The sequence below is a fragment of the Salmo salar genome, chromosome ssa02, assembly GCF_905237065.1.
Source record: "Salmo salar chromosome ssa02, Ssal_v3.1, whole genome shotgun sequence".
NCBI classification, from domain to species: Eukaryota; Metazoa; Chordata; class Actinopteri; order Salmoniformes; family Salmonidae; genus Salmo; species Salmo salar.
The window spans coordinates 45,183,353-45,210,635 of NC_059443.1; the positions used below are offsets into that span (position 1 = coordinate 45,183,353).

The 27,283-nt window shown below is 42.7% G+C and overlaps 1 protein-coding gene across 1 annotated transcript in view; it reads left to right on the top strand.

The window, feature by feature from the left end:
* The first annotated feature begins 9,839 nt into the window (after nt 1–9,839).
* The window catches only part of LOC106581760 (melanin-concentrating hormone receptor 2-like), a 55,900-nt gene continuing 38,456 nt past the window's right edge, over nt 9,840–27,283 (top strand). Inside the window, exon 1 of the mRNA XM_014164038.2 lies at nt 9,840–10,183. Within this exon, the coding sequence (XP_014019513.1) occupies nt 9,987–10,183 (197 nt within the window). The 5' untranslated portion in view covers nt 9,840–9,986. The remainder of the gene's footprint in view (nt 10,184–27,283) is intronic.

Below are 27,283 nucleotides of genomic sequence, written 5' to 3' on the forward strand. Positions count from 1 at the left end.
ACAAATCTGTCGTTCTGCCCCTGAACAAGGCAGTTAACCCATCATTGTAAATAAGAATTTGTTCTTAACTGACTTGCCTAGTTGAATAAATACCAATAAATGTAGTGTATGTACATGAAGGCAGGGTAAAGTGACTAGGCATCATAATATATAATAATAAGAATAAAATAAATAACAGTTTCAGCAGCAAATTATGTGTAAAAGTGTGTTTGTTGTGGGGGTGTCAATGGAGTGTGTGTACTGTATTTATAGTCTAGTGAGTGTGCATAGGGTCAGTGCAGATAGTTCAAGTAACCATTAATTGACTATTTAACAGTATTATGGCTATTTAGCAGTCTTATGGCTTGCGGGTAGAAGCTGTCTCGGAGTCTGTTGATACGAGAGCTGATGTAAACGGTGTGAACAATACATTTTTCTGGCCTTTCTCTGACACCGCCTGATATAGAGGTGATGCAGTCAGTCAAGATGCTTTCAATGGTGCAGCTATGTAACATTTTGAGGATCCGAGGGCCCAGGCCAAATCTTTTCTGCTTCCTGAGAGGGATGAGGTGTTGCCGTGCCCTCTTCACGGCAGTGCAGGTGTGTGTGGACCATGTTAAGTCCTTAGTGATGTGGACGCCAAGGAACTTTTAGCTTTCGACCCTCTTCACTACAGTCCTGTGGATTGGGTCTCTCCCCTCTTTCTGCTATAGGCCACGATCAGGTCCTTAGTTTTACTGATGTTGAGGGAGAGGTTGTTGTCCTGGCACCACACTGCTAAGCTTCTGACTTCCTCCCTGTAGGCTGTCTCATTGCCGTCGGTGATCAGGTCTACCACTGTTGTGTCGTAAGGCAGACGTGCGTTGCCAGGCAGTCGTGGGTGAACAGCGAGTACAGGAGGGGACTAAGTGCACACCCCTGACGGACCCCCGTGTTAAAGGTCAGCGTGGCGGAGGTGTTGTTGCCTACCTTCACCACAGTCCAGGATCCAGTTGCAGAGGGAGGTGTTCAATCTCAATCTCAGGCTCTATAGTTTGGTGATGAGTTTGGAGGGGACTATGGTGTTGAACGCTGAGCTGTAGTCTATGAACAGCATTTTTAGAAAGAGATTTCCCCTGTTGTACAGGTGGGAGAGGGTAGTGTGAAGTGCAATTGAGATTGCGTCATCTGTGGATCTGTTGGGGCGGTATTTGAATTGGAGTGGGTCTGGGATGATGGTGTTAATGTGTGTCATGACCAGCCTTTCAAAGCACTTCATAATTACAGATGTGAGTGCTACAGGGCGATAGTCATTTAGGCAGGTTTCCTTGGAGCTCTTAGGAACAGGGACAATGGTGGTCAACTTGAAACATGTTGGGATTACAAACTGGGACAAGGAGAGATAGAAAATGTCCATTAAGTCACTTGCCAGCTGGTCTGCGCATGCTTTGAGAACATGTCTTGGTATTCCGTCTGTGTTAACCTGTTTTAAACATTTTTCTCTCATCGGCCATGGAGAGTGAAATCACACAGTCATCTGGAAAAACTAGGGCTTTCACACAAGAGTTCTGAATCAATGGGCATCTCACAAGGCTTTCCCTTTTGTAATCTGTTATCGTCTGCAAGCCCTGCCGCATACGACGAGCATCGAGCATTCTTTTTGGTTCTGGGTAGAACCCTTTGCAGAGGGTTCTTCAAATAACCCCCTGTAAATGGTTCTACCTAGGACCCTCTATGAAGGGTTCTTCCAAGAACCCTTTTATCTTTAGAGCGTTCTTCCAAGAACCCGCTATGAACAGTTCCACCAGCCTTATTAGCCTTTAAAATGGAATGATTTATGACAATACATTGCATATATAAGGCCTTTCTTTGAGGGCCTAGTTATACCCAAACACAGGGGTGTTAGGAATCTCCTGGTTTACAGGCCACATCAGGCCTGCAAGTCACATTATGCTGGCTTGCAAAGTGATGTGTAATTCCTATTGGAATCCAGCTAGAGTTAGGATATCCAACAAGAAGAATTGTTAATCACCCACAACCTGCATTCAGAATGATTGCCAGGGAAGTGAAGATTGAAAACTGGAACAACCAATTACTAACAGATTCGATTGGTTTAGAAATCGATATGTTATTTATCTTTGTGTCGCATAAAATGTATCAACCAATCAATGCAAAAACAGCTGATATAACAGTAAAACAAACAATTCTGAAAATATCCCTGCAGTAGAGCATGCTGGAAAATATTATATGATTCTTTGTAGAAGCCTTTTTGCCTTCCAAAGAATCCTTCTTGCCTTCCAAAGAATCATCAAAGAACACTTTCTTCTAAAAACGGTGCTAAGGATGTTAAAGGTTATATAACCCTTTCCCTTACAAAGAACCCTTGTTGTCCGAAAGGGTTCTTCTGATCAAAAAGGTTCTTGGTAGAAGCTTATCCCTCCGCAAAGAACCCCTTTGGAACCCTTTTTTCTGAGTGTATTGTCCTTTTGCGTGTTTGATGTCTCATTGGTGGTCGAAGCAGGCTTTCTTGTATGCATCCATGTCCGTGTCCTATTCCTTGTAAGTGGAATCTATAGCCTTTAGTCTAGGTGGATATTGCCTGTTATCTATGGTTTTTGGTTTGGATATGTTCATATAGTCACGGTGGGGACGAAATCATCCATGCACTTATTGATGAAGCATGTGACTGTTGTGGTAAACTCCTCAATGGTATCGGATGTATCTCAGAACATAGGAAAACAGTCTTGTAGCCTCACATCTGCTTCATCCGACCACTTCCGTATTGAACGCATCACTGGTACTTCCTGTTTGAGCCTTTGTTTGTAAACAGGAAGCACGAGAATGGAGTCATGGTCAGATTTGCCAAAGGGAGGACGAGGGAGGGCCTTGTATGTGTTTCTGTGGGTAGAATAAAAGTGGTCTAGAGTTTTATCGCCCCTTTGTATTGGTAAAAGTGAGGTAGGACAGTTTTATGCCTCTCCGCATTAGTCTCCACCCACCAGAAACACTGCCTGTGGGGGAGCGGTTTCTTGTTTGTTTATGTCCCCATACAGTTTGTTGAATGTCAGAATGGATGTAGACAGGCATGATAATTATGGTTGGGCACTCTCTTGGTATATAAAAGGCTCAGCAGCTTACCATTAGGTATTCTTTATAAGGTGTGCAAACAACAAGGTATGAGTCCCGACCATACTCACTGTATTAGTGTCTGTCAGAGTATGTGAGTGGAGTTGAGGGGTCAGAAATCCCACTCATTGCTCATGGAGTGGTGCTCAAGCTCTGGTGCTCCATATCCTTTCCAACCACTCCGCTAAAATCCGTCCTTGCTCACAGGAAAAAAACTGTCTCTCCAAATTCACTCCATTCATTAAAATCACAATTTAACCAACACCCATCAATTTGTGTGACTACCTGGATATACTATTTGGTTTTGAAGTATTGAAACCAAACCATATGTTTTGAATGAAAAGTTTTATAATAAACATGAAAAGGTGAATGTATGAAGCCTCATATCATTTCAAATAGGCTACATGTCATGTTAAAATGCACATAAACACTCTAAATAGGTCAGGAGCCACAAAGGGAGCCTAAAAAGGAATGGAAATGAATTATTTAGGCTATATTATTTCAAATACTTCATGGCTATAGCCTATAAAGGAATATATTGTGTCGAATTAGTGAACGCGACACGCTAGGCTTGTAGGGAGTCAGGGATATTAAGCGCTCAGCATTTGCACAACACTTTGTTGAATTAAATCATCATAGTGTATAATTGTGCATATTAGCTGTGACTTACTTAGAATTAAATACAAATGAAATGAACAATGCCTCATTGCCTTTGAATTCATTTTTAGAAACACCCGTTTGGCCAGAGTCTGTTGCTTCAGGCTCATGCGATGGTGCCTGGAGAGCAAGTCAGCAGTAGAGAATATCCTCTCTGTGCTTGCAGACCCACTGGGGATGTTGAACACCCTTTTGGCCACTCTTGCCAGGCTGGGCAGGCATGCAAAGTTTTTTAATTTTTTTAAGGTTTTTAGGCAAAATAACCCAACCAGGCCTCCCGAGTGGCACAGCGGTCTAAGGCACTGCATCGCAGTGCTAGCTGTGTCATTACAGATCCTGGTTCGGTCCCAGGCTGCGTCGTAGCTGCCGCGACCGGGAGACCCATGAGACGGCGCACATTTGGCCCAGTGCCGTCCAGTTTAGGAGAGGGTTTGGCCGGCCAGGATGTCTTTGTCCCATTGCGCTCTAGCGACTCCTGTGGCGGGCCGGGCGCATGCGCGCTGACTCGGTTGCCAGTGTGTACGGTGTTTCCTCCGACACATTGATGCGGCTGGCTTCCGGGTTAAGTGAGCATTGTGTCAAAGAAGCAGTGCGGCTAGGCGGGGTCATGTTTTGGAAGATGCACGGCTCTCGACCTTCGCCTCTCCCGAGTTCGTACGGGAGATGCAGCGGTGGGACAAGACTGTAACTACCAATTGGATACCACGAAAAAAGGGGTAAAATATTTTTTGGAATAAAATAAATAAATAACTCAACCAAACGGTAAGCTGCTTGAAAGATTAAATATGTCAGGCCTATTGGGCCAAAATCAATTATGGCCTATTGTATAGATAATAGAACAAAAATGAAGGAAACTTTTAAGAGATCAGATTTTTTGTTTATAAATACTTGGCTGCAATGACTTAATTAGCTAACCACCTCATTCCTTTCTTTTAGCATGTGCACGTAGTAAGTACACCATCATGCTTTCAGGATTTGTGTCTTTTCAGAATCCACAATGATTCTTTATTTGTGGACATTACATCACCACACTCCCTCTCTTGCTCTTGGTCCTCATCTTTGTAAGTCACCTTGTTTTTTTCAGTTTCTTTATGAAAATATTTAGCGAACTCCATGACAGTAGCTAAAGCAAGGGCCTAAAGCAGCCCACAAGTAGACTACAAATGCATGCTGGGTCGGGTATGCCCCGAGTTTGTGAAGTGAGTGCTACTGGAGAAGCTATTGGCACGAAATTGGACACTCCAGCCTTTGGGAATCTCTCTCCACTCTCCAGTCAAATTGGGCAGGCTCCGCTCCTCGCTCCACTCCAGCGCCGCTCCACTCACATACTCTGGTGTCTGTCATCATATTGTTTGATAGATTCTTAAAAACATTAGTACTATACACTCTCTTGAGAAGAACTGTATTGTTTGTTTTGAGTCTACAGTAGGTCTTCCAGCCCCTGGTAAGACTGATCGTATTCCACCTAATGACTCACAACCACCTTGAGAGAATTGACTGAGACATTATTTGTCCGTCTGGTTATTTATTTGACAAGTTCAGGAAGTAAAGTCAAAATATTGATTGTAATGTTCTCTTTTGAAGACAGAGTAACCAATAAAAGCAAATAAAAATACTGACACTGACTTCAGCAACAGTGAGAGCTACCCATGGACTGATGCTGCTAAGCAGTGACCTTTAGCTTCTGTCTGGGTGTGAGAAAAGTGGTCAACCCCGTAATACAGATCACTTGCTCAAACAGGTGACTGGGCAGGGCCATGTTTTTAGGCAGCAACAGACCTTAGAATGCCCGACCATAGCTACATACAGTGCCTTGCGAAAGTATTCGGCCCCCTTGAACTTTTCGACCTTTTGCCACATTTCAGGCTTCAAACATAAAGATATAAAACTGTAATTTTTTGTGAAGAATCAACAGCAAGTGGGACACAATCATGAAGTGGAACGAAATTTATTGGATATTTCAAACTTTTTTAACAAATAAATAACTGAAAAATTGGGCGTGCAAAATTATTCAGCCCCCTTAAGTTAATACTTTGTAGCACCACCTTTTGCTGCGATTACAGCTGTAAGTCGCTTGGGGTATGTCTCTATCAGTTTTGCACATCGAGAGACTAACATTTTTGCCCATTCCTCCTTGCAAAACAGCTCGAGCTCAGTGAGGTTGGATGGAGAGCGTTTGTGAACAGCAGTTTTCAGTTCTTTCCACAGATTCTCGATTGGATTCAGGTCTGGACTTTGACTTGGCCATTCTAACACCTGGATATGTTTATTTGTGAACCATTCCATTGTAGATTTTGCTTTATGTTTTGGATCATTGTCTTGTTGGAAGACAAATCTCCGTCCCAGTCTCAGGTCTTTTGCAGACTCCATCAGTTTTTCTTCCAGAATGGTCCTGTATTTGGCTCCATCCATCTTCCCATCAATTTTAACCATCTTCCCTGCCCCTGCTGAAGAAAAGCAGGCCCAAACCATGATGCTGCCACCACCATGTTTGACAGTGGGGATGGTGTGTTCAGGGTGATGAGCTGTGTTGCTTTTACGCCAAACATAACGTTTTGCATTGTTGCCAAAATGTTCGATTTTGGTTTCATCTGACCAGAGCACCTTCTTCCACATGTTTGGTGTGTCTCCCAGGTGGCTAGTGGCAAACTTTAAATGACACTTTTTATGGATATCTTTAAGAAATGGCTTTCTTCTTGCCACTCTTCCATAAAGGCCAGATTTGTGCAGTATACGACTGATTGTTGTCCTATGGACAGAGTCTCTCACCTCAGCTGTAGATCTCTGCAGTTCATCCAGAGTGATCATGGGCCTCTTGGCTGCATCTCTGATCAGTCTTCTCCTTGTATGAGCTGAAAGTTTAGAGGGACGGCCGGGTCTTCTTAGATTTGCAGTGGTCTGATACTCCTTCCATTTCAATATTATCGCTTGCACAGTGCTCCTTGGGATGTTTAAAGCTTGGGAAATCTTTTTTATCCAAATCCGGCTTTAAACTTCTCCACAACAGTATCTCGGACCTGCCTGGTGTGTTCCTTGTTCTTCATGATGCTCTCTGCGCTTTAAACGGACCTCTGAGACTATCACAGAGCAGGTGCATTTATACGGAGACTTGATTACACACAGGTGGATTCTATTTATCATCATTAGTCATTTAGGTCAACATTGGATCATTCAGAGATCCTCACTGAACTTCTGGAGAGAGTTTGCTGCACTGAAAGTAAAGGGGCTGAATAATTTTGCACGGCCAATTTTTCCGTTTTTTATTTGTTAAAAAGTTTGAAATATCCAATAAATTTCGTTCCACTTCATAATTGTGTCCCACTTGTTGTTGATTCTTCACAAAAAATTACGGTTTTATATCTTTATGTTTGAAGCCTGAAATGTGGCAAAAGGTCGAAAAGTTCTAGGGGGCCGAATACTTTCGCAAGGCACTGTAGCTCTATCACGTCTTGTAATATGTGACGTGAGAGCTTAATATATGGTTCCTTTATGAAAAAGGCTTGCAAAAGAAATTAGATCATCCGACCACACTGTAGCTATCACGATAATGCAATGTTGTTATGTGGGGACTTTTGACATGTCTGGTTCATTTATGATACCACTGTTGTTTTGTTTTTCGTCTTTTAACCACTCAGTTATAAGTGATGGTCTCTTTCCAATCCTTCAGACAATAAAGCAATTATTTATCCTCTTCATCCCCTTATCTTTATGCAAAGTGCTCCAGCAGTCAGCCCGCTGCCTAGAGTGAAGATAGAAATCCCTGCCTGCCTGGACTCTGATTCCCCCAAACACATGTGGGCTCAGTGGGGTGATAACAGAGGAGTGTCAAAATGTGCTCTCTTCATGTTAGATCTCCGCCGATTTCTAATCGCTTTCCCATTTATTTTCTCAACTTGGCTCCATTCCTGATTTCAGCAAAGTTGTGCTTAGTGTACAAGCACAATTTTTCCCATTCCTAGGTCATATTTGGATCTGTCTGTGTTTACCTGCCTAGTAGGGGTTTTCTCACCAGGTCTTTTAGATGCATAATGAGGATTCTTTGCCAGAACATCTGGTAACACTGAGAAGTGGTCCTTGTAATACAGATTACTGGCAATTCAAACAGGTGTCTGCGCAAGGCAGTGTTATTAGGGAGCAACAGGTATTTCAAAGAAATGAGAACTCTTGGACATTGTGATTCTCCTCTAATGCTGCATCTTCAGTTGTATGTAGTTTTATTTTATTTTTTCCTTTAACTAGGCAAGTCAGTTAAGAACACATTCTTATTTACAATGACAGCCTACCCCGGCCAAACCTGGACGACGCTGGGCTGCCCTATGGGACCTCCAATCACAGCCGGATGTGATACAGCCTGGATTTGAACCGGGGACTGTAGTGACGCCTCTTGCACTGAGGTGCAATGCCTTATACCGGTGCGCCACTCGGGAAATAGTTCAGTCATAGGGGACAAATTAAACATACAGGTTTATGTAAATCCTTTGTGTTCTACGCTCTTAGAAAAAAGGGTTCCTTGGCTGTCTCCATGATGTGGAAACAATGTTGATTTATTCAACCATTGCTATTTTAACTAAATTGTGCGTGTTGACTTTTCTTCTGAGTTTCAACGTGTGTGTGTGTGTGTGTGCTGTAGATATCAACAAGAAAATTGCATGCAACGTCCTCCTCCCTTGATAGTGGGTGTTACATTGGACATGACACTATTGTGTGCTATTGTGTAAGCATACCATGGGTTTTATTTTCACCACATTACATGGCTCCGTCGTGTACAGGCACTGAACTACAGATATTGATGTCATTAATATTAAGATGACCACTGTGGTTTTCTAAGGGTTGCTGGTGTGCAGTACGTGTTTTGCGTAAACCGTCTTCTGAACATTATCTTCCAGAGGACAGCTCACAGACAGCTTTTAGTCCATTTGTGAATACATTTATGGTATACAGTGCCTTCAGAAAGTATTCCTACCCCTTGACGTAGTCCACATTTTGTTGTTACAGCCTGAATTCAAAATATTTTCTCACCCATCTACACACAATACCCCATAATGACAGTGTGAAAACATGTTTTTGCAAATGTATTGAAAATGAAACAAACATCAAATTTACATAAGTATTCACACGATCCAAAGTGTAATTAATAACTACACCATGCTCTAAGGGATACCTAGTGTCTGCTTTTTTTTAACCCATCTACCAATAGGTGCCCTTCTTTGCGAGGCATTGGAAAACCTGCCTGGTCTTCGTTTTTGAAATTCACTGCTCGACTGAGGGACCTTACAATTATCTGTATGTGGGGTACAGAGATGAGGTAGTTATTTTTTTAATGTTAAACACTTATTGCACATGAACTTATGATGGGACTTAAGCAAATGTTTACTCCTGAATCTAGTTAGACTTGCTATAACAAAAGGGTTTGAATGCTTGACTCAAAGACATTTCAGCTTTTCATTCATTTGTAAAAATGTCTAAAAACAATTAACTTTAAAATTATGGGGTATTGTGTGAAGTTCAGTGACAAAAATATCTAAACGTAATACATTTCAAATTCAGCCTGTAACACAACATGTGGAAAAAGTCTAGGAGTGAATACTTCAAGGCACTGTACAACTCCATGCCTACATTTGACTAGGGAACTCAGGGAGATCCACTACAGTGATCAGACATAGGCCTACACGATGTATTGACCTTTGGTAGCGTTTTAGACAGTCAGAATGTTGTTGTTGTGCATTTGCACAATGTGTAAAGAGGAAAACAGTAATTTCACCAGATACATTTTTATTAACACTTAAATGTTTAACATTACATTTGGAAATAGTTGTTATACATAGTCCCCTATGAAGAAAATACAAGGAACAGTCAGTATTATGTTTTGAAAACCTTACAGAAAACAAGACATGTCTAATAATAACATTTTAATAGTACGTTTGGACAAATCACCGCAATCTTATCTCAAGAGAAAACATCCTGTTATGCTCTGGGAATGTATCAAATCTGGTTAATGTGTTCCGTTTGATAAACAGCATACCGAGCATGACCAATGCAAATGAGTTTGTATACCGCGTCTGTTCAAACTGCGTGTGTAATGCGCTCTTGGAGTTTCATTTGCAAGTCTTCAGGAGAACGTTAGTTCCCACCGTTCAGCAGTGATGATTGGAAATTCTTCACCACCACCTGACCATGAAACAATATATTTAGTTCAGTTTCAGTAATTCATCACCAGCTCTTGGATCCGTTTTTGCTTTTCCACCATGGACGGACGTGTATTCTGGAATCGGACCTCTCAAATTCTTCTCAATGAGTCTTGGGACAATGAGTGCAATGACCATGATCTGATTTATTATAATTTTGTCCATCTAACAGAGACCACTATTTTGCCTTCTCTCATTGGCATCCTCTGTTCAACGGGGCTTGTAGGAAATATTCTGGTCTTGGTGACTATCCTAAGGTATGTATCACCGCATTCCACAGTTGAATCGAAGTTGTTTCAACATAATTTGTCAACATATTGTGATGCGGAATTAGTGGATTTGAAAAAAGTTAACCATCTAATTTCAACTAACGTAAACATTGCAATTAAGTTAAAACTTCAACTTAAATTGACAACCTGACTGATGGGTTCATACAGCAATCTAATTTCAAGATGATCGTCAGAACCATGTATATGTTGAAATTGCATCAAATTCCATAGAAACATAGGTTTCATCTTATATTGAATGGTTGAAAATTATGTTGAATTTTATACTTGATTACACATGTTATGTGACCTTGTTTGAATGTTGATAGTAAAATTGTATGTTTGAATCAATGCAATTGTTTTAACATACCATCAACCTAGAATAAAGAGGCCTATTGAAATAAAATGTGAAGCCATAGTCCAACGATTCCTGCCTGAACAGTGGCTCCTACTGTTAGGAGGAGTAATACACTTCAGTGAGATCATCTCCCTTAAAATGTTAATTGGTAGCGTTCACGATTCAATAGGTCTACAAATGAATCATCGATATGCTGGATTCACATATCCATCTAAACCATAAAGCAAAGTCAAAGAAACACACTAAAACAAATAAAACTTGAAATGCACCTAAAGTAGTTTGATTTAGCCCAATTCTTCAACTTTGCTTGATGACGTGAATCCATCATAATTTTGTAGACTACATTTTTTGTTTTAAATCAACCAACCATCCCTTATATAAAAATACAATATCCAAAAGGTAAAAGTGTATTATTCATATAATGAATTTGGCAGGGCAGGACTGAGTTTTGGGAACCCTGGTCCACGCAAATGAGTATGGAAGTGTAACCGGTGCTGTACTGCACTGCTGTAACTCTGCATTGTGTGTGGTTGATTGAGACTATAGACATGGACTTTGGAGATTGTCGTGGAAAATTGTCTTAAGAACATAATACTCTTACAAGAACTTGTGAATTCAATATAGACTTTAATACAGAGTAGCAAAGCCGAGCCCTTCCATGGAAGGACCCTACCACACACGCAACAGAGCCGAGCCCCTCCATGAAAAAGACTAAATTCTCATATTACAGAGTCCTTTTTTTTAATATGATTCTGTCTTTGCATAACGTATAGAGTCCCCTCCCTCTATATGAAAATAGCTTCCCTTGACCATTATCTCTCCATATCAGTTGTTGCTTGTTAACGCCCACATCTGACAGCTGTATAGATTATAATGCTAGCAGGGCCTCCTCATGTGGTACAAAAATAATGCATGCAGTGTATGCTCATCCTTTCCTCTGTACTTCTTTGTCTGGCTATCTTGAGTATTTGGGGCCCTTTCTGCATAACTCAAGTGTGGTTGTCAGGTCGCTATGCCTCCCACCGTGGTCTGTTGCTCTATCAGATCCGGATGTCTTCTTCTCCTCCTATAGCCAAAATATTTATGTTCTTTCCCCTTCAGCACATCTGCTTATCTCCCACATAAATCCCTCCTCTGGGGCTAATTAGTCCCACACTAAAATAATATCTAAATACAAGCAACAAGGATGGAAGCAGAATGATACACTCACAGAATAATGAACATTAGAACGACATGTGAAATAAGATATAGACATAAACTGGACCAAACATCTCCAATCCAATAACATAGACAAGAGTAAAAGACCCAGTCAACCTTAGAAATGAAAATTAAAACACACATAATAAACCAATATATTATGATGAAGCAATGAGCATGTAGTACATAGCCTTGCCTGAGGTTATCTCAGTTATTTAAAACATAAAGAAAATAAGAAAACCCTTATAAAGTCATTCTAAATACGACACTTAAACAAGATCCTTCCTTGTAGACACCTCTGTAACAACAGTGAAATCACAAATGAAAACACCTGCTAAAGGACTAAGGACATGGTCCATGGACACTTGTAACTGGAATTTCCCCATTTTACCCACAAGTTTAAGTATAGAAAATTCAGAAGTTCTAACTTAATTTATCCCTTGTCAAAGGTAGAAAGGAAATAGACAATACACTCCATAGTAAATGATTACCAGGTTATACATATTGCATCAGTCTAGTTTTCAATCAAGCACATAATAATCAGGAGCTTTACTAAAAACAGGAAACCCTTGAACACCATAATCATTCCTTTATCATCAAATTTACTAACTCCTGCAGTTTCTAACACCCAAATTGTTGAACAATTAACTGTAGTGTTTCTCACATCTATCCCATTATCTCCATAGCTGTAGAAACATTCATATCTACTTTTTACAATAGTAAACCTATCATTATGAGGACCATTTAATTCAGTTCTTAAGTCATATGTTGCACATTCATGTTCTCCCAACATATTTTTGTTTAATTCACTTCTACCTTTAGTGCTACCTAATGCCAAGCTGCATTCTATGTTACACAAAGGTATGTAGTATTTTCTCTGAATACATTGAACATTTTCCACCTAACACATTCTTCAAAAGATGCAAGTTCATGTACTATTAAAAGATCAGACAAAGGTGATTTGCTACACAAATTGCAATTGTCCATCCCACGTTTAGCTGTTGTGTACTAATCTCTAGTGGGAGGTGATTTTACAATTTCTTCTAGGTTTGTCGCTGTTGCTGTCAAGGCCATTCTACCGTTCTTCATCTGTCCTGTTTCACTGTCTGTTAAGAAGACCATGTGAGGACAGAAAGTCTCCTTTCCATTCTCCTGTCGTTGTTTCTCCGTCACCTTGGACAGCACCTCTGTCAAGGGTATCTGCCAGCGTAGGTATGTCATCAGGAGCAACAGGCATGTCACTCCTCCCCATCCCTGGACTCTCTGGATATTCAGGAGAGAGTGTCTGTTTGCTGTTGGAAGTTGCTCCTCGGTCCACCTCCTCTTCGGCTCCTGCCTGGCTCCTGCCTTTCCTCTGCTCCTTCATGGCCTGGTGGTTGTCCCCTCCTTTCCGACGGGACTTTGGTACAGTGGTTTAGATGGTACCACGTATTGCTTCCTTTCACCTGGACAGCAGTTAACGTTGTTCGAGCCACCTTGTAGGGACCCTCTCTCCTTGGCTCATTCCTTTCTTCCGGAACACTCGGACCTGGTCTCTTGGATCACCAGACGTGGAACCTCTGGTCCTGGTTCAGGTTTCTGCCTTCTTTCTGTGAGGCATTCAAACTTAGAGACCTATGGCCTCTGTTTTATGATTACACCATACATCCACTTATTTCCATCACTCATCATACACCAACTAACATTCCAGCTGAAGCTGGCGACCCTTCTCCTTCTGGTTCCTAAGCATAAGACTTGGAAAGTGAAAAACAAAAACACAACAGTATTGACAATGTGATATGTTATGCACAAATATATTCATGAAAACCGAAATCTGAGACCATGACAATTCCCACTCTCTCTTCACCTGACTCTATGCCTCCAGGATACTTTTCTGCTGGAATCCACAAAAATAAAAGCACTAAAAAGCTTCCTCATGCTTTCACCCAGTCTTCCCCTTTCGGCCCCAGGTTCAGAGAGGTGTTCACAAATCATGTCATTTTCACTTTGTTTCCCCATCTGGTCCATTTCACCCGATAGGCATATCCCTAATCAACATTATATCTTATCTTCTTAATTCAACACTGTATATGCTTTCGCATTATTGCCTTCAACATGTTGTTTAGAGCACAATTACCCTAACATCTGTCCTTTTTCATATGATGCATTAACCAATAAAATAAGTAGCTCCCAAACCCAACAACTGTATGTCTACAGTGGAATCTAGTCTCTCTCACTCTCTCCACGTCCTCTGTCATGGTGTTTTCAAGCTCACCCATTATTCAGCCGGACCTTACTTCTTGTGAGAATTATGCGCCCACCGAAGAGAGACATGATGATCTTTACCACTGCAGGTGCTGTAAGAAGTATACCCCCAGCCTGGTGTATCTTGATGTACACTCAATCTCCAGAATTCAGCCCGTGCCCCTGGTTATTTCTGGCTTCTTGTGTGCTGCTTTTTCTCCTGAGGACATACACACTAACACATGGGTTATTTCCTGACAACAAGATCAATACTTTGTAATATTTAAATAACAGCCCTATGTAAACATTCTGTCTAAATACCTGGCCTCCTGCCACAGATATACTTACACATAATGATAGCCAAATTATGGTCCCTACAGCAACTGCTGTTAGAATAACATGTAATCAGTCAAGTGTCTTCCAGTTGGAAGAATATCCAACCTCTTAAAACTCCAAGTCATAACTCTCTTAAACTTTTACCATAGTGTTCAAAAATTTCACCACTATCACTTTTACTCTTATGTGTAATGTTCAATTTACTCAGAATTGTCCCTATGTTGTGCATCCCTATATTTTACACAGCCAGCTGTCCTTTCTCTTCTGTGAGTTATCTTCCTCTAATAATATACATAGTCTCTAGATATAACACCCCTCTACTATCATAACCTTCATTTATGAGCCCCCTCAGATCCCCAATGTAGTCACAGTTCTTCTAACTTCTAACCCATAACACATCATTTCCTACTTTTAATTTCCTTCCACCGTTTGATACATACCAAAACATTCTCAAATCAATTTTAGTCAATTTATATCATTCCCTCCTCAGGAACAATAAACACACTTATGTTCCTTAAAACAAAAAATAAATTCACCAGACAAGAAAGGAGAAAAATAAATTACAATAAATGCATATTTGTAATAAGTGACCACTACTCATAATGTAACTAAACCTGGGGAAAGCGTCCATCCGTTACGTTCTATGCCCATGTTATGTTGGTCTCCTCCTTCATCCTTGTGTGTATCGCAAAACAGATGTTTTGACATGATAGCTCAGCTGAAACGAACACAACTAAGCACGGGACATAGAGGTAAGCATCTGGATGATAGACTCGTTCTCACTGAAGTGCATTACCCCTCACAACAGTAGGAGTCACTGTTCAGGCAGGAATCGTTGGATTGTGACTTGACATTTTGTTTCAATTTACCTCCATTTAGATTGATAGCGTGACGTTGAAACAATGACGTTGATTCAAACATGTAATTTTACTATCAACATTTAGGTCAAATAAAATGTCTAGTAAAATATAAAATAACAATTTCAACCACCAAAAAGATATATATATGGAAAACCAAATATTAGTTACATTTCTACGTGGAAACGTTAAACTAAATGAAATAGTTCTGAAGATTGTTGGAATTAGATTGACTTAACCTGAACAGGTTGTTACATCAATGTATTTAAGTTGAAGCTTTACCTTAATTTCAATGTTTACAACACTGGTTGAAATGAGATGAACAGTAGTGGTCGATGACGTTTTTCAAATCCAACGTATTTTCCACGTTGATTCCACGACACAATACGTTAACAAATTACATTAATTTCAACCTGTGTGTGCCTAGTGGGATATGTTCAGACAACGCCAACACTTTTTATGCAAAAGTTAAGCAGATGGATTTACAAAATGTTATAAATGGTTTAGATGACTAATGAATTTCCTTTCTAGAAACATTCTAAAATGTGTAGTGTCTGTTCGAAAGTAAATATTTAATTCAATAAAAATGAGGGGGTCTCAGTCAGTCAATCTAATGTGTGTGTAGATTAAATAAATGGATTAACTGTGCGGATTATTTGAAGGCATATTTTCTCAACCGCTGTGGCCGACCACCCTATAGCTCAGGGATGGGCAACTCCAGTCCTCGACGGCCTGATTGGTGTCAAACTTTCCCCCAGCCCTAAAGCTAACACACATGTATAAACAAATCAAAAATATAAAACATGCAATAGTATCAATGATTTTACTGAGTTACAGTTCATTAACCCCTATTCTATGGATTTCACATGAGAGGGAATACAGATATGTATATGTAGGGCACGTATACCTTTAAAAAAAAAAGTTAAAAAAAAGAAGAGGATCAGAAAATCAGTCAGAATCTGGTTGGACCACCATTTGCTTGATGCAGAGCGACATCTCCTTTGCATAGATTTATTTTAATAGATTTTTATAGGGTGTAGATCAGCTTTAATATAGCTGATGGATTGTGGCGTCCATCAATGTAATTGTCTGCATTTCCAATCCCCATATTTTTTTTGTAAATGTGTACAGTTGAAGTCGGAAGTTTACATACATTTCAACTCAGTTTCACAATTCCTGACATTTAATCCTAGTACAAATTCCCTGTTTTAGGTCAGTTAGGATCAACACATTATTTTAAGAATGTGAAATGTCAGAATAATAGTAGAGTGATTTCAGCTTTTATTTCTTTCATCACATTCCCAGTGGGTCTGAAATGTACATACATACTAATTGAGTGTTTGGTAGCATTGCCATTAAATTGTTTAACTTGGGTCAAACATTTCAGGTAGTCTTCCAGAAGCTTCCCACAATAGGTTGGGTGAATTTTGGCCCATTCCTCCTGACAGAGCTGGTGTAACTCAGTCAGGTTTGTAGGACTCCTTGCTCGCACACGCATTTTCAGTTCTGCCCTCAAATTTTCTATAGGATTGAGGTCAGGGCTTTGTGATGGCAACTCCAATACCTTGACTTTGCCACAACTTTGGAAGTATGCTTGGGGTTTAACTTCCTGACTGATATCTTGAGATGTTGCTTCAATATATCCACATAATTTTCCTGCCTCATGATGCCATCTATTTTGTGAAGTGCACCAGTCCCTCCTGCACCCCACAACATGATGCTGCCACCCCCGTGCTTCCCGGTTGGGATGGTGTTCTTCAGCTGGCAAGCATCCCCCTTTTTCCTCCAAACATAACGATGGTCATTATGGCCAAACAGTTCTATTTTTGTTTCATCAGACCAGAGGACATGTCTCCAAAAAGCACGATCTTTGTCCCCATGTGCAGTTGCAAACCGTAGTCTGGATTTTTTTAATGGCGGTTTTGTAGCGGTGGTTTCTTCCTTGCTGAACGGCCTTTCAGGTTATTTCGATATAGGACTCGTTTTACTCTGGATATAGATACTTTTGTACCTGTTTCCTCCAGCATCTTCACAAGGTCCTTTGCTGTTGTTCTGGGATTGATTTGCAGTTTTCGCAACCAAAGTACGTTAATTTCTAGGACACAGAACATGTCTCCTTCCTGAATGGTATGACGGCTGCATGGTCCCATGGTGTTTATACTTGCGTACTATTGTTTGTACAGATGAACGTGGCGTTTGGAAATTGCTCCCAAGGATGAACCAGACTGGTGGTGCTCAAATTTTTTTCTGAGGTCTTGGCTGATTTCTTTAGATTTTCCCATGATGTCAAGCAAAGAGGCACTGAGTTTGAAGGTAGGCCTTGAAATACAGCCACACCTCCAATTGACTCAAATGATGTCAATTAGCCTATCAGAAGCTTCTAAAGCCACAATATCATTTTCTGGAATTTTCCAAGCTGTTTAAAGGCACAGTCAACTTTGTGTATGTAAACTTCTGACCCACTGGAATTGTGATACAGTGAATTAATCTGTCTGTAAACAAGTGTTGGAAAAATTACTTGTGTCATGCACAAATTAGATGTCCTAACCGACTTGCCAAAACTACACTTAACAAGAAATGTGTGGAGTGGTTGAAAAAGGAGTTTTAATGACTCCAACCTAAGTGTATATAAAATATTTATTTGCCTTTATTATTTAATGGACAACTCTTAGGCTTCTACTTCCAGCTTATTCATACATTTTACAGACACAGTATATTTTACAAGTTATCCTTTGTTTTTAGTCCTGTCCTTCAGCTACCCTCAACTCCTCCCATCCATCTCTGAAGACCCTCCAGCTTTTATTTCTATTTGCCATATATTTTACCAACTGTGCGGTTACAAAAGTTCTGAACCTTTCTATTCTCATAGTTTCTACATATTGTAAATTAAAGAAACATTGTCATTGATTGATTGACTACGACTTTTTATATCACCCAGCAGTGCTATTTTGAGAACCTGCGACCAAAAATAAGCTGCATATGGAGAGTACGAAACAAATGATCTAATGATTATGTGTCACGTCCTGACCTTAGAAAGCTGTTATTTTCTATGGTAGAGTAGGTCAGGGCGTGACAGGGGGGTTTTCTAGTTGAGTTTTTCTATGTTGTCAGGTTCTAGTTTTGTATTTCTATGTTGCGTTTTGTTTGGGATGATCTCCAATGAGAGGCAGCTGGTCCTTGTTGTCTCTAATTGGAGATCATACTTAAGTATTTTTTTATAAAAAATTATTTTTTTTTTTACACCTGGGTTTGTGGGAGCTTGTTTTTGAGTACGTGTATGTTTACTCTGCGTCATGGTTTGTTGTTTTTGTTATTCAGTTTATTTATATGTATGCCATAGTTTCACACTGGGTGGGTTTCAAGGAAGAATACTGTACCAAGTTATCTAGCTGAATAAACAAAGTTTGAGCCTATTCCTGGAAACATTGAACCACTGTAGTTTAAATCAATTATAATTTCTAAAGTGGAAGTTGGAAAAGTTATATTTGAGTGTTTCAGTGAGGGAGGCCCTGCTCTCTCGCTTCCCCAGTTGTTTAGTTAATTTTCATTCCAATCTCCTTTGCATTAGCATAGCCTCTCCTGTAGCCTGTCAACTATGTGTCTGTCTATCCCTGTTCTCTCCTCTCTGCACAGGCCACACAAACGCTTCACACCGCATGGCCGCTGCCACTCTAACCTGGTGGTCCCAACGCGCACGACCCACGTGGAATTCCAGGTCTCTGGCAGCCTCTGGAACTGCCGGTCTGCGGCCAACAAGGCAGAGTTCATCTCAGCATATGCTACCCTCCAGTCCCTCGACTTCTTGGCGCTGACGGAAACATGGATTACCACAGAAAACACTGCTACTCCTACTGCTCTCTCCTCGTCTGACCACGTGTTCTCGCATACCCCGAGAGCATCTGGTCAGCGGGGTGGTGGCACTGGAATCCTCATCTCTCCCAAGTGGACATTCTCTCTTTCTCCCCTGACCCATCTGTCTATCTCCTCCTTTGAATTCCATGCTGTCACAGTCACTAGCCCATTCAAGCTTAACATCCTTATCATTTATCGCCCTCCAGGTTCCCTTGGAGAGTTCATCAATGAGCTTGACGCCTTGATAAGTTCCTTTCCTGAGGATGGCTCACCCCTCACAATTCTGGGTGACTTTAACCTCCCTACGTCTACGTTTGACTCATTTCTCTCTGCCTCCTTCTTTCCACTCCTCTCCTCTTTTGACCTCACCCTCTCACCGTCCGTCCCCTACTCACAAGGCAGGCAATACGCTTGACCTCATCTTTACTAGATGCTGTTCTTCTACTAATCTCACTGCAACTCCCCTCCAAGTCTCCGACCACTACCTTGTATACCTTTTCCCTCTCCTCCAACACTACTCACTCTGCCCCTACTCAGATGTTATTGCGCCGTCGCAACCTTCGCTCTCTCTCTCCTGCTACTCTCTCTCTCTTCCCTTTGCTCTTCCCTTTGCTCAAGCCTTCTCCAACCAATCTCCTGATTCTGCCTCCGCAACCCTCCTCTCCTCCCTTTCTGCATCCTTTGACTCTCTATGTCCCCTATCCCCCCGGTCGGCTCGGTCCTCCCCTCCTGCTCCGTGGCTTGACGACTCATTGCGAGCTCACAGAACAGGGCTCCGGGCAGCCGAGCGGAAATGGTGGAAAACTAGCCTCCCTGCGGACCTGGCATCTTTTCACTCCCTCCTCTCCACATTTTCTTCCTCTGTTTCTGCTGCTAAAGCCACTTTCTACCACTCTAAATTCCAAGCATCTGCCTCTAACCCTAGGAAGCTCTTTGCCACCTTCTCCTCCCTCCTGAATCCCCCCCCCCCCCCCTCCTCCCTCTCTGCGGATGACTTTGTCAACCATTTTGAAAAGAAGGTTGACGACATCCGATCCTCGTTTGTTAAGTCAAACGACACCGCTGGTCCTGCTCACATTGCCCTACCCTATGCTTTGACCTCTTTCTCCCCTCTCTCTCCAGATGAAATCTTGCGACTTGTGACGGCCGGCCGCCCAACAACCTGCCCGCTTGACCCTATCCCTCCTCTCTTCTCCAGACCATTTCCGGAGACCTTCTCCCTTACCTCACCTCGCTCATCAACTCATCCTTGACCGCTGGCTACGTCCCTTCCGTCTTCAAGAGAGCGAGTTGCACCCCTTCTCAAAAAACCTACACTCGATCCCTCCGATGTCAACAACTACAGACCAGTATCCCTTCTTTCTTTTCTCTCCAAAACTCTTGAACGTGCCGTGCTTGGCCAGCTCTCTTGCTATCTCTCTCAGAATGACCTTCTTGATCCAAATCAGTCAGGTTTCAAGACTGGTCATTCAACTGAGACTGCTCTTCTCTGTGTCACGGAGGCTCTCCGCACTGCTAAAGCTAACTCTCTCTCATCTGCTCTCATCCTTCTAGACCTATCTGCTGCCTTTGATACTGTGAACCATCAGATCCTCCTCTCCACCCTCTCCGAGTTGGGCATCTCCGGCGCGGCTCACTCTTGGAGTGCGTCCTACCTGACAGGTCGCTCCTACCAGGTGGCGTGGCGAGAATCTGTCTCCGCACCACGTGCTCTCACCACTGGTGTCCCCCAGGGCTCAGTTCTAGGCCCTCTCTTATTCTCGCTATACACCAAGTCACTTGGCTCTGTCATATCCTCACATGGTCTCTCCTATCATTGCTATGCAGACGACACACAATTAATCTTCTCCTTTCCCCCTTCTGATAACCAGGTGGCGAATCGCATCTCTGCATGTCTGGCAGACATATCAGTGTGGATGACGGATCACCACCTCAAGCTGAACCTCGGCAAGACGGAGCTGCTCTTCCTCCCGGGGAAGGACTGCCCGTTCCATGATCTCGCCATCACGGTTGACAACTCCATTGTGTCCTCCTCCCAGAGTGCTAAGAGCCTTGGCGTGACCCTGGACAACACCCTGTCGTTCTCTGCTAACATCAAGGCGGTGACCCGATGCTGTAGGTACATGCTCCACAACATTCGCAGAGTACGACCCTGCCTCACACAGGAAGCGGCACAGGTCCTAATCCAGGCACTTGTCATCTCCCATCTGGATTACTGCAACTCGCTGTTGGCGGGGCTCCCTGCCTGTGCCATTAAACCCCTACAACTCATCCAGAATGCCGCAGCCCGTCTGGTGTTCAACCTTCCCAAATTCTCTCACGTCACCCCGCTCCTCCGCACACTCCACTGGCTTCCAGTTGAAGCTCGCATCTGCTACAAGACCATGGTGCTTGCCTATGGAGCTGTGAGGGGAACGGCACCTCCGTACCTTCAGGCTCTGATCAGGCCCTACACCCAAAGAAGGGCACTGCGTTCATCCACCTCGGGCCTGCTCGCCTCCCTACCTCTGCGGAAGCACAGCTCCCGCTCAGCCCAGTCAAAACTGTTCGCTGCTCTGGCACCCCAATGGTGGAACAAGCTCCCTCACGACGCCAGGACAGCGGAGTCAATCACCACGTTCCGGAGACACCTGAAACCCCACCTCTTTAAGGAATACCTGGGATAGGATTAAGTAATCCGTCTAACCCCCCCCCCAAAAAAAGATATAGATGTACTATTGTAAAGTGGTTGTTCCACTGGATATCATAAGGTGAATGCACCAATTTGTAAGTCGCTCTGGATAACAGCGTCTGCTAAATGACGTAAATGTAATGTAAATGTTTCACAGTGTAAATAAAATGTGGAACGACATACACGCTGCACTTTGGTCTACTTCCTACGACAACCGTGACAGAATCTCCCAACACCAAAGGACCAAGGGAAGAGAAGAGATATTGGACGGGAAAGGACCCTGGAGGCAGGCTGGGGAGTATCGCCGTCCTAAAGAAGAGATTGAGGCAGCGAAAGCGGAGCGGCGATATTACGAGGCACTATACCAACAACGAGGCCAGTGCGAGAGGCAGCCCAAAAAAAAATGTTGGGGGGGGGCACACGGGGAGATTGGCAGAGTCAGGTTGGAGACCTGAGCCTACTCTCCGTGCTTACCATGGGGAGCGAGTGACGAAGCAAGCACCGTGTTATGCGGTGATGCGCACTGTGTTGCCAGTGCGCATTCACAGCCCGGTGCAATCTGTGCCTGCGCCCCGCATTTGTCGAGCTAGGTTGAGCATCCAACCAGGACGGGTTGTGCCAGCTCTACGCTTGAGATCTCCAGTGCGCCTCCACGGCCCAGTATATCCTGTGCCTGCCCCACGTACCCGGCCTCCAGTGAGTCTATTCAGCCTGGTACGCCCTGTGCCTGCTCCTCGCACTTGCCCTGAGGTGCGTGTTACCAGTCTGGCACCACCTGTGCCAGCCCAACGCATCAGGCCTCCAGTGCGCATTCCCAGTCCGGTGTGTCCTTTTCCTGCTCCCCGCACTCGCCCTGAGGTGCGTGTCACTAGTCCGGCGCCACCTGTGCCAGCCCCACGCATCAGGCCTCCAGTGCGCATTCCCAGTCCAGAGCTTCCGGCGACGTTTTAGAGCCCGGAACCTCCGGAGGCGGGCCGCAGCCCGGAACCTCCGGAGGCGGGCCGCAGCCCGGAACCTCCGGCGATGATCTACGGTCCGGTTCCTTCGACGACGATCAACGGTCCGGTGGCACAAAAGCAGAGGGATCAGCGGGCGGAGCGGGGATTACGCCTCGAACCGGAGCCGCCTCCTCTGTTGGAGGATCCACGGGATGAGAAGGTTCTGCTTACTGCACCAGAGCCGCCATAGACATTTGTCACCCTCCATAACCCTCCCTTTTTTTGGGGTTCTTTTGTTGTTTTGATACGTTCGGAGTCCGCACCTTTGCGGAGGGGGGGGTACTGTCACGTCCTGACCTTAGAAAGCTGTTATTTTCTATGGTAGAGTAGGTCAGGGTGTGACAGGGGGGTTTTCTAGTTTAGTTTTTCTATGTTGTCGGGTTCTAGTTTTGTATTTCTATGTTGGGTTTTGTTTGGGATGATCTCCAATTAAAGGCAGCTGGTCCTCGTTGTCTCTAATTGGAGATCATACTTAAGTAGGGTTTTTTTACACCTGGGTTTGTGGGAGATTGTTTTTGAGTACGTGTATGTTTACTCTGTGTCACGGTTTGTTGTTTTTGTTATTCAGTTTATTTATATGTATGGCATAGTTTCACAGTGTAAATAAAATGTGGAACAACACACATGCTGCACTTTGGTCTACTTCCTACGACCACCGTGACATTATGACTCTTTGCAGCAAAATCTGCAGAGCTGGGATGGTTGCGTCACCCATTGATTATCTAATTTCTAATGGTTGCAACAATTTTTGTTGAAAAACTGTTTTGAATATCAGTAAATAAACCATGTGCCATGGAAATCTCTTCAACTATTTTCCTATCTATATGGCACAGCTGTCCATTCTTTGGTCCTTAAATGAAACTATCAGTTCTTCAATGCAGGGCCGACAGACAAGTTTTTAACTTTCTCTTCCACTTACATTTTTGCGGTAATTAGTTTAATTTTGAGTAGAGCATACATTTCCATATACGTTTGTTAGCTGCATGTGTGACATAACACCACCAGTCCTATTTATGATATCATTTACAAAAGGTTATACCGTTTAACTTAAAAAAATAAAAAAAAAAAAAGGTTTTTGATCGATTACTATATTTGAGTTCTGGTGGATTAAACTGAAATTGTAACCCACTTTCTATAGCTTGTTTTAAAAATAGCTTTATTTTGCAGATTTCATTTAAGAAGTGCGGTTTGGCGGGGCATGTTTCGGAGGACGCATGACTCGATCTTCGCCTCTCCCAAGTCCATTGGGGAGTATTTTTTTATGTTAGGGGGTAAATCAGCTTTAATATTGCAGATTGTAGTTTGTAATCACTAACAATCCCCCATATATATTTCTTTGCAAATATAAATGCATATTTGGATTTCTAGCCCCTTGATATTGTTGGATCTGATTTTAATAGCCAACATTTCGATGGCCATAATAAATAGATTTGCTGATAGTGGACAACCTTGTTTTACTCAACAGTTTAATACTTTGAGAAGTTGCCATTATTTTACACTATTTTACACCTAGGGTTACTATACATAACTTGAACCCATTGTTTAAGAGATTCTCCAAAATTGAAATATTCCAGGCATTTAAATATAAATTCCAGTTGTACTTTAAACTTTTGGTGCCAGCGAAGATGACATAAGAAAGTAGTCAAGACGACTTGCTTGATTGAGCCTCCGCCATGGATATCTCACTCACTAGGTCAGGATATTTAAGCCTCCATAAAGCCACTAGTTCCAATATATCCATGATTTTACCGCTTTTACTTTGCTCTGCGGTCCAACACATCCCAAACCATCTCAATTGGGTTGAGGTCGGGTGATTGTGGAGGTCAGGTCATCTGATGTAACACTCCATCACTCTCCTTCTTGGTCAAATAGCCCTTACACAGCCTTGAGGTGTGTTTTCGGTCATTGTCCTGTTGAAAAACAAATGATAGTCCCACTAAGCACAAACCAGATGGGGTGGCATATCGCTGCAGAATCCTGTGGTAGCCATGTTGGTTAAGTGTGCCTTGAGTTCTAAATAAATCACAGACTGTCATCAGCAAGCACACCCACACCACCTCCTCCATGCTTTACGGTAGGAACCACAAATGCGGAGATCAGTAGTTCACCTACTCGGCATCGCACAAAGACAGTGGTTGGAAACAGATTTCCACCAGAAATGTCCATTGCTCGTGTTTCTTGGCCCAAGCAGGTCTCTTCTTATTGGTGTCCTTTGGTATGGTTTCTTTGCAGCAATTCGACCATGAAGGCCAGATTCATGCAGTCTCCTCTGAACATTTGACGTTGAGATGGGTCTGTTATTTGAACATTTTTGGGCTGCAATTAGAGGTGTAATCTAACCCTGCTCTCACTCAACCCTATCCAGGGCCCGCTCGATCAAGAAGCAAGCCCACAGGCTTTGACTATAGACTCAAATACAAATGTTGCGATGCACAAGGTAAACCACATCACAATTCCACTCAAACGCCAATAAGTCGATCCGTTTTCACCATGAACACAAATGACACATCACGTTGTTGAACAAACACTACACTTTCAAAATCGCTACCTGGAAACAGTTCTGGAGGACTGCTTAACCCATAAGCTAAATGAGTCTGGCCCGACAATATCGCTCATATTTCAATCGCTGTTAAATTACCTCAAAGGATTGTGAACCCAGCTAACCGTCAGTCAAAAGCAGAACGATGCAAAACTAAACTTCGAGGTTTCACTCAGACTACCTCGCCTCTCACAATGTGACTCATGCTGAAACGACACTTCCAAAACATATAGCTTGTTCACCCTATGTGTTATCAGACTCGAAACTGAACACCTGCTACTCGAAGCAGACTTGATGGATCGTTTGATCCCACTGATGGATTGGAAAAACAAATGGTGGTCACAAGTAACCGTGCCATCTCTACTGACTACGCTGTCTTCTCTTAACACTGGCTACAACACAGTCATCCACAAGGATTATCTGTCAAAAGGACACCTTGGGAAAAAGAGGTTGTGACACCTCTTGGTGCAGAATCTGACACAGATATTACGATATCTCATCATATTCAATCAACAAACCTGAGAATATTATTTTCATGATTTCGAGCCAGAACTCTGAGTGAGCAACTTCCCTCCTCAGAGTCATGCAATACTGTAGCTAAGATTAACTTTACTTGTCCTTCAGACACTTCCGCAAGCACCGAGGCCAAAACAAAGCATCAATGTTCAGAGTGGACATTGCTTCCGATGATACATTTTTCGCTTTGAGGGGGACAGAAACCCCGTACAATGAAACTAACGGTATCAGTCCCTCCACTGATCCGGTGACTCCAACTGGTGAAACACTGTGCGATGTCACCGAAAGATATCCTTGTCTCAGTTCGCAGGTACTGAAACGGTTACTACACACAGACACTGTGGTGAATGGCAGGCCAAGACAGCCACTGAGCTTTTTGAAGCACAAACACCAGGAGATTTGGTTGAAAGGTTACGGCCAATCTACTAATAAAGCTGCTTGCTGACAACTCGTACAAAGGGCACAAACTTTTGGTTTGTGCCTCGGACACCAACCACTGGTGGGTGGGTCCCGAGACACAAAGGGGGGAATACAAGCCCAGACCCATGATGAGCCTTGTTGAGGCCAGTGGGTGGGGTGCAACACTGTACGAGGCCGCCCGATCAGGAAACAAATCAAGTTGTAAACGTCGCCACGAGAACAGAGGGGAGCGGACAAGCCCCTCAATGGATTGTTTGGTCCCACTGATGGATTGGGGATAACCGTAGAATACATCTGAGATATCACTCTGGTAGATGTCTAGGGTATGATAATTTCTCATTCATACCTATTTTTGTGCCAGCAAGTCTTTTGCCCAGGCTTTTGCCCATTATTTTATCTTTAAAAAATATATATAATTTGGCAACGATTGTGCACTCGTATCGCTGTCCTCTATCTGAAATTGAGTACACATTCGAGTTTGATTTTGTTGACAGTGTCACCTAGGTTCTGTAGCGGTTAAAGATGGAATTCTTTCACTACACTTTCAGGATCTTCACCCTCATTTTCTATGATACCAGTAAGTACTAGATATTTTCCGCATGGATCTAGACTTTATTTCAAGTAAGGCTTCTCTCAGAAACATGTTCTCCTTTAAGTTCTTTACCATCCGTTTCAATAGTATTGCCTGTACCTTTCAGCTTATTTGTTTCCTTCTCCATTGTCACAGCTTTTTTGTCACTCATTCCTAGCCTCGCCTTCATATCCTTTACTTACAAGTGAAAATAATACATCATCTGGGTCTGTCGCGGAATCTTGTAGTTTCTCTTGATGTTTGGTTCTCAATTTTTTTCCTGGATCCTCTCCGACATCTTTTGGCCTTGACTGCGTTCGTAATATTTATCAATACATTTCTCTAGCCTTATATGTTTTTGGAGGTTATTATCCAGCTTGAATGTTATTACCTACAAGTAAATAGATCAGTGTAGTGCTACTATTTAGTCAGTTTTAGAGAGGTTGAATATTGCGCTCTCTTCTGTCCTTTCTAGAATGACCAATCAAGAGATTGAGGTCAGCTGATACCTCAATGGGTGACATGTCTGGTGAGTATGCAGGCCATGGAAGAA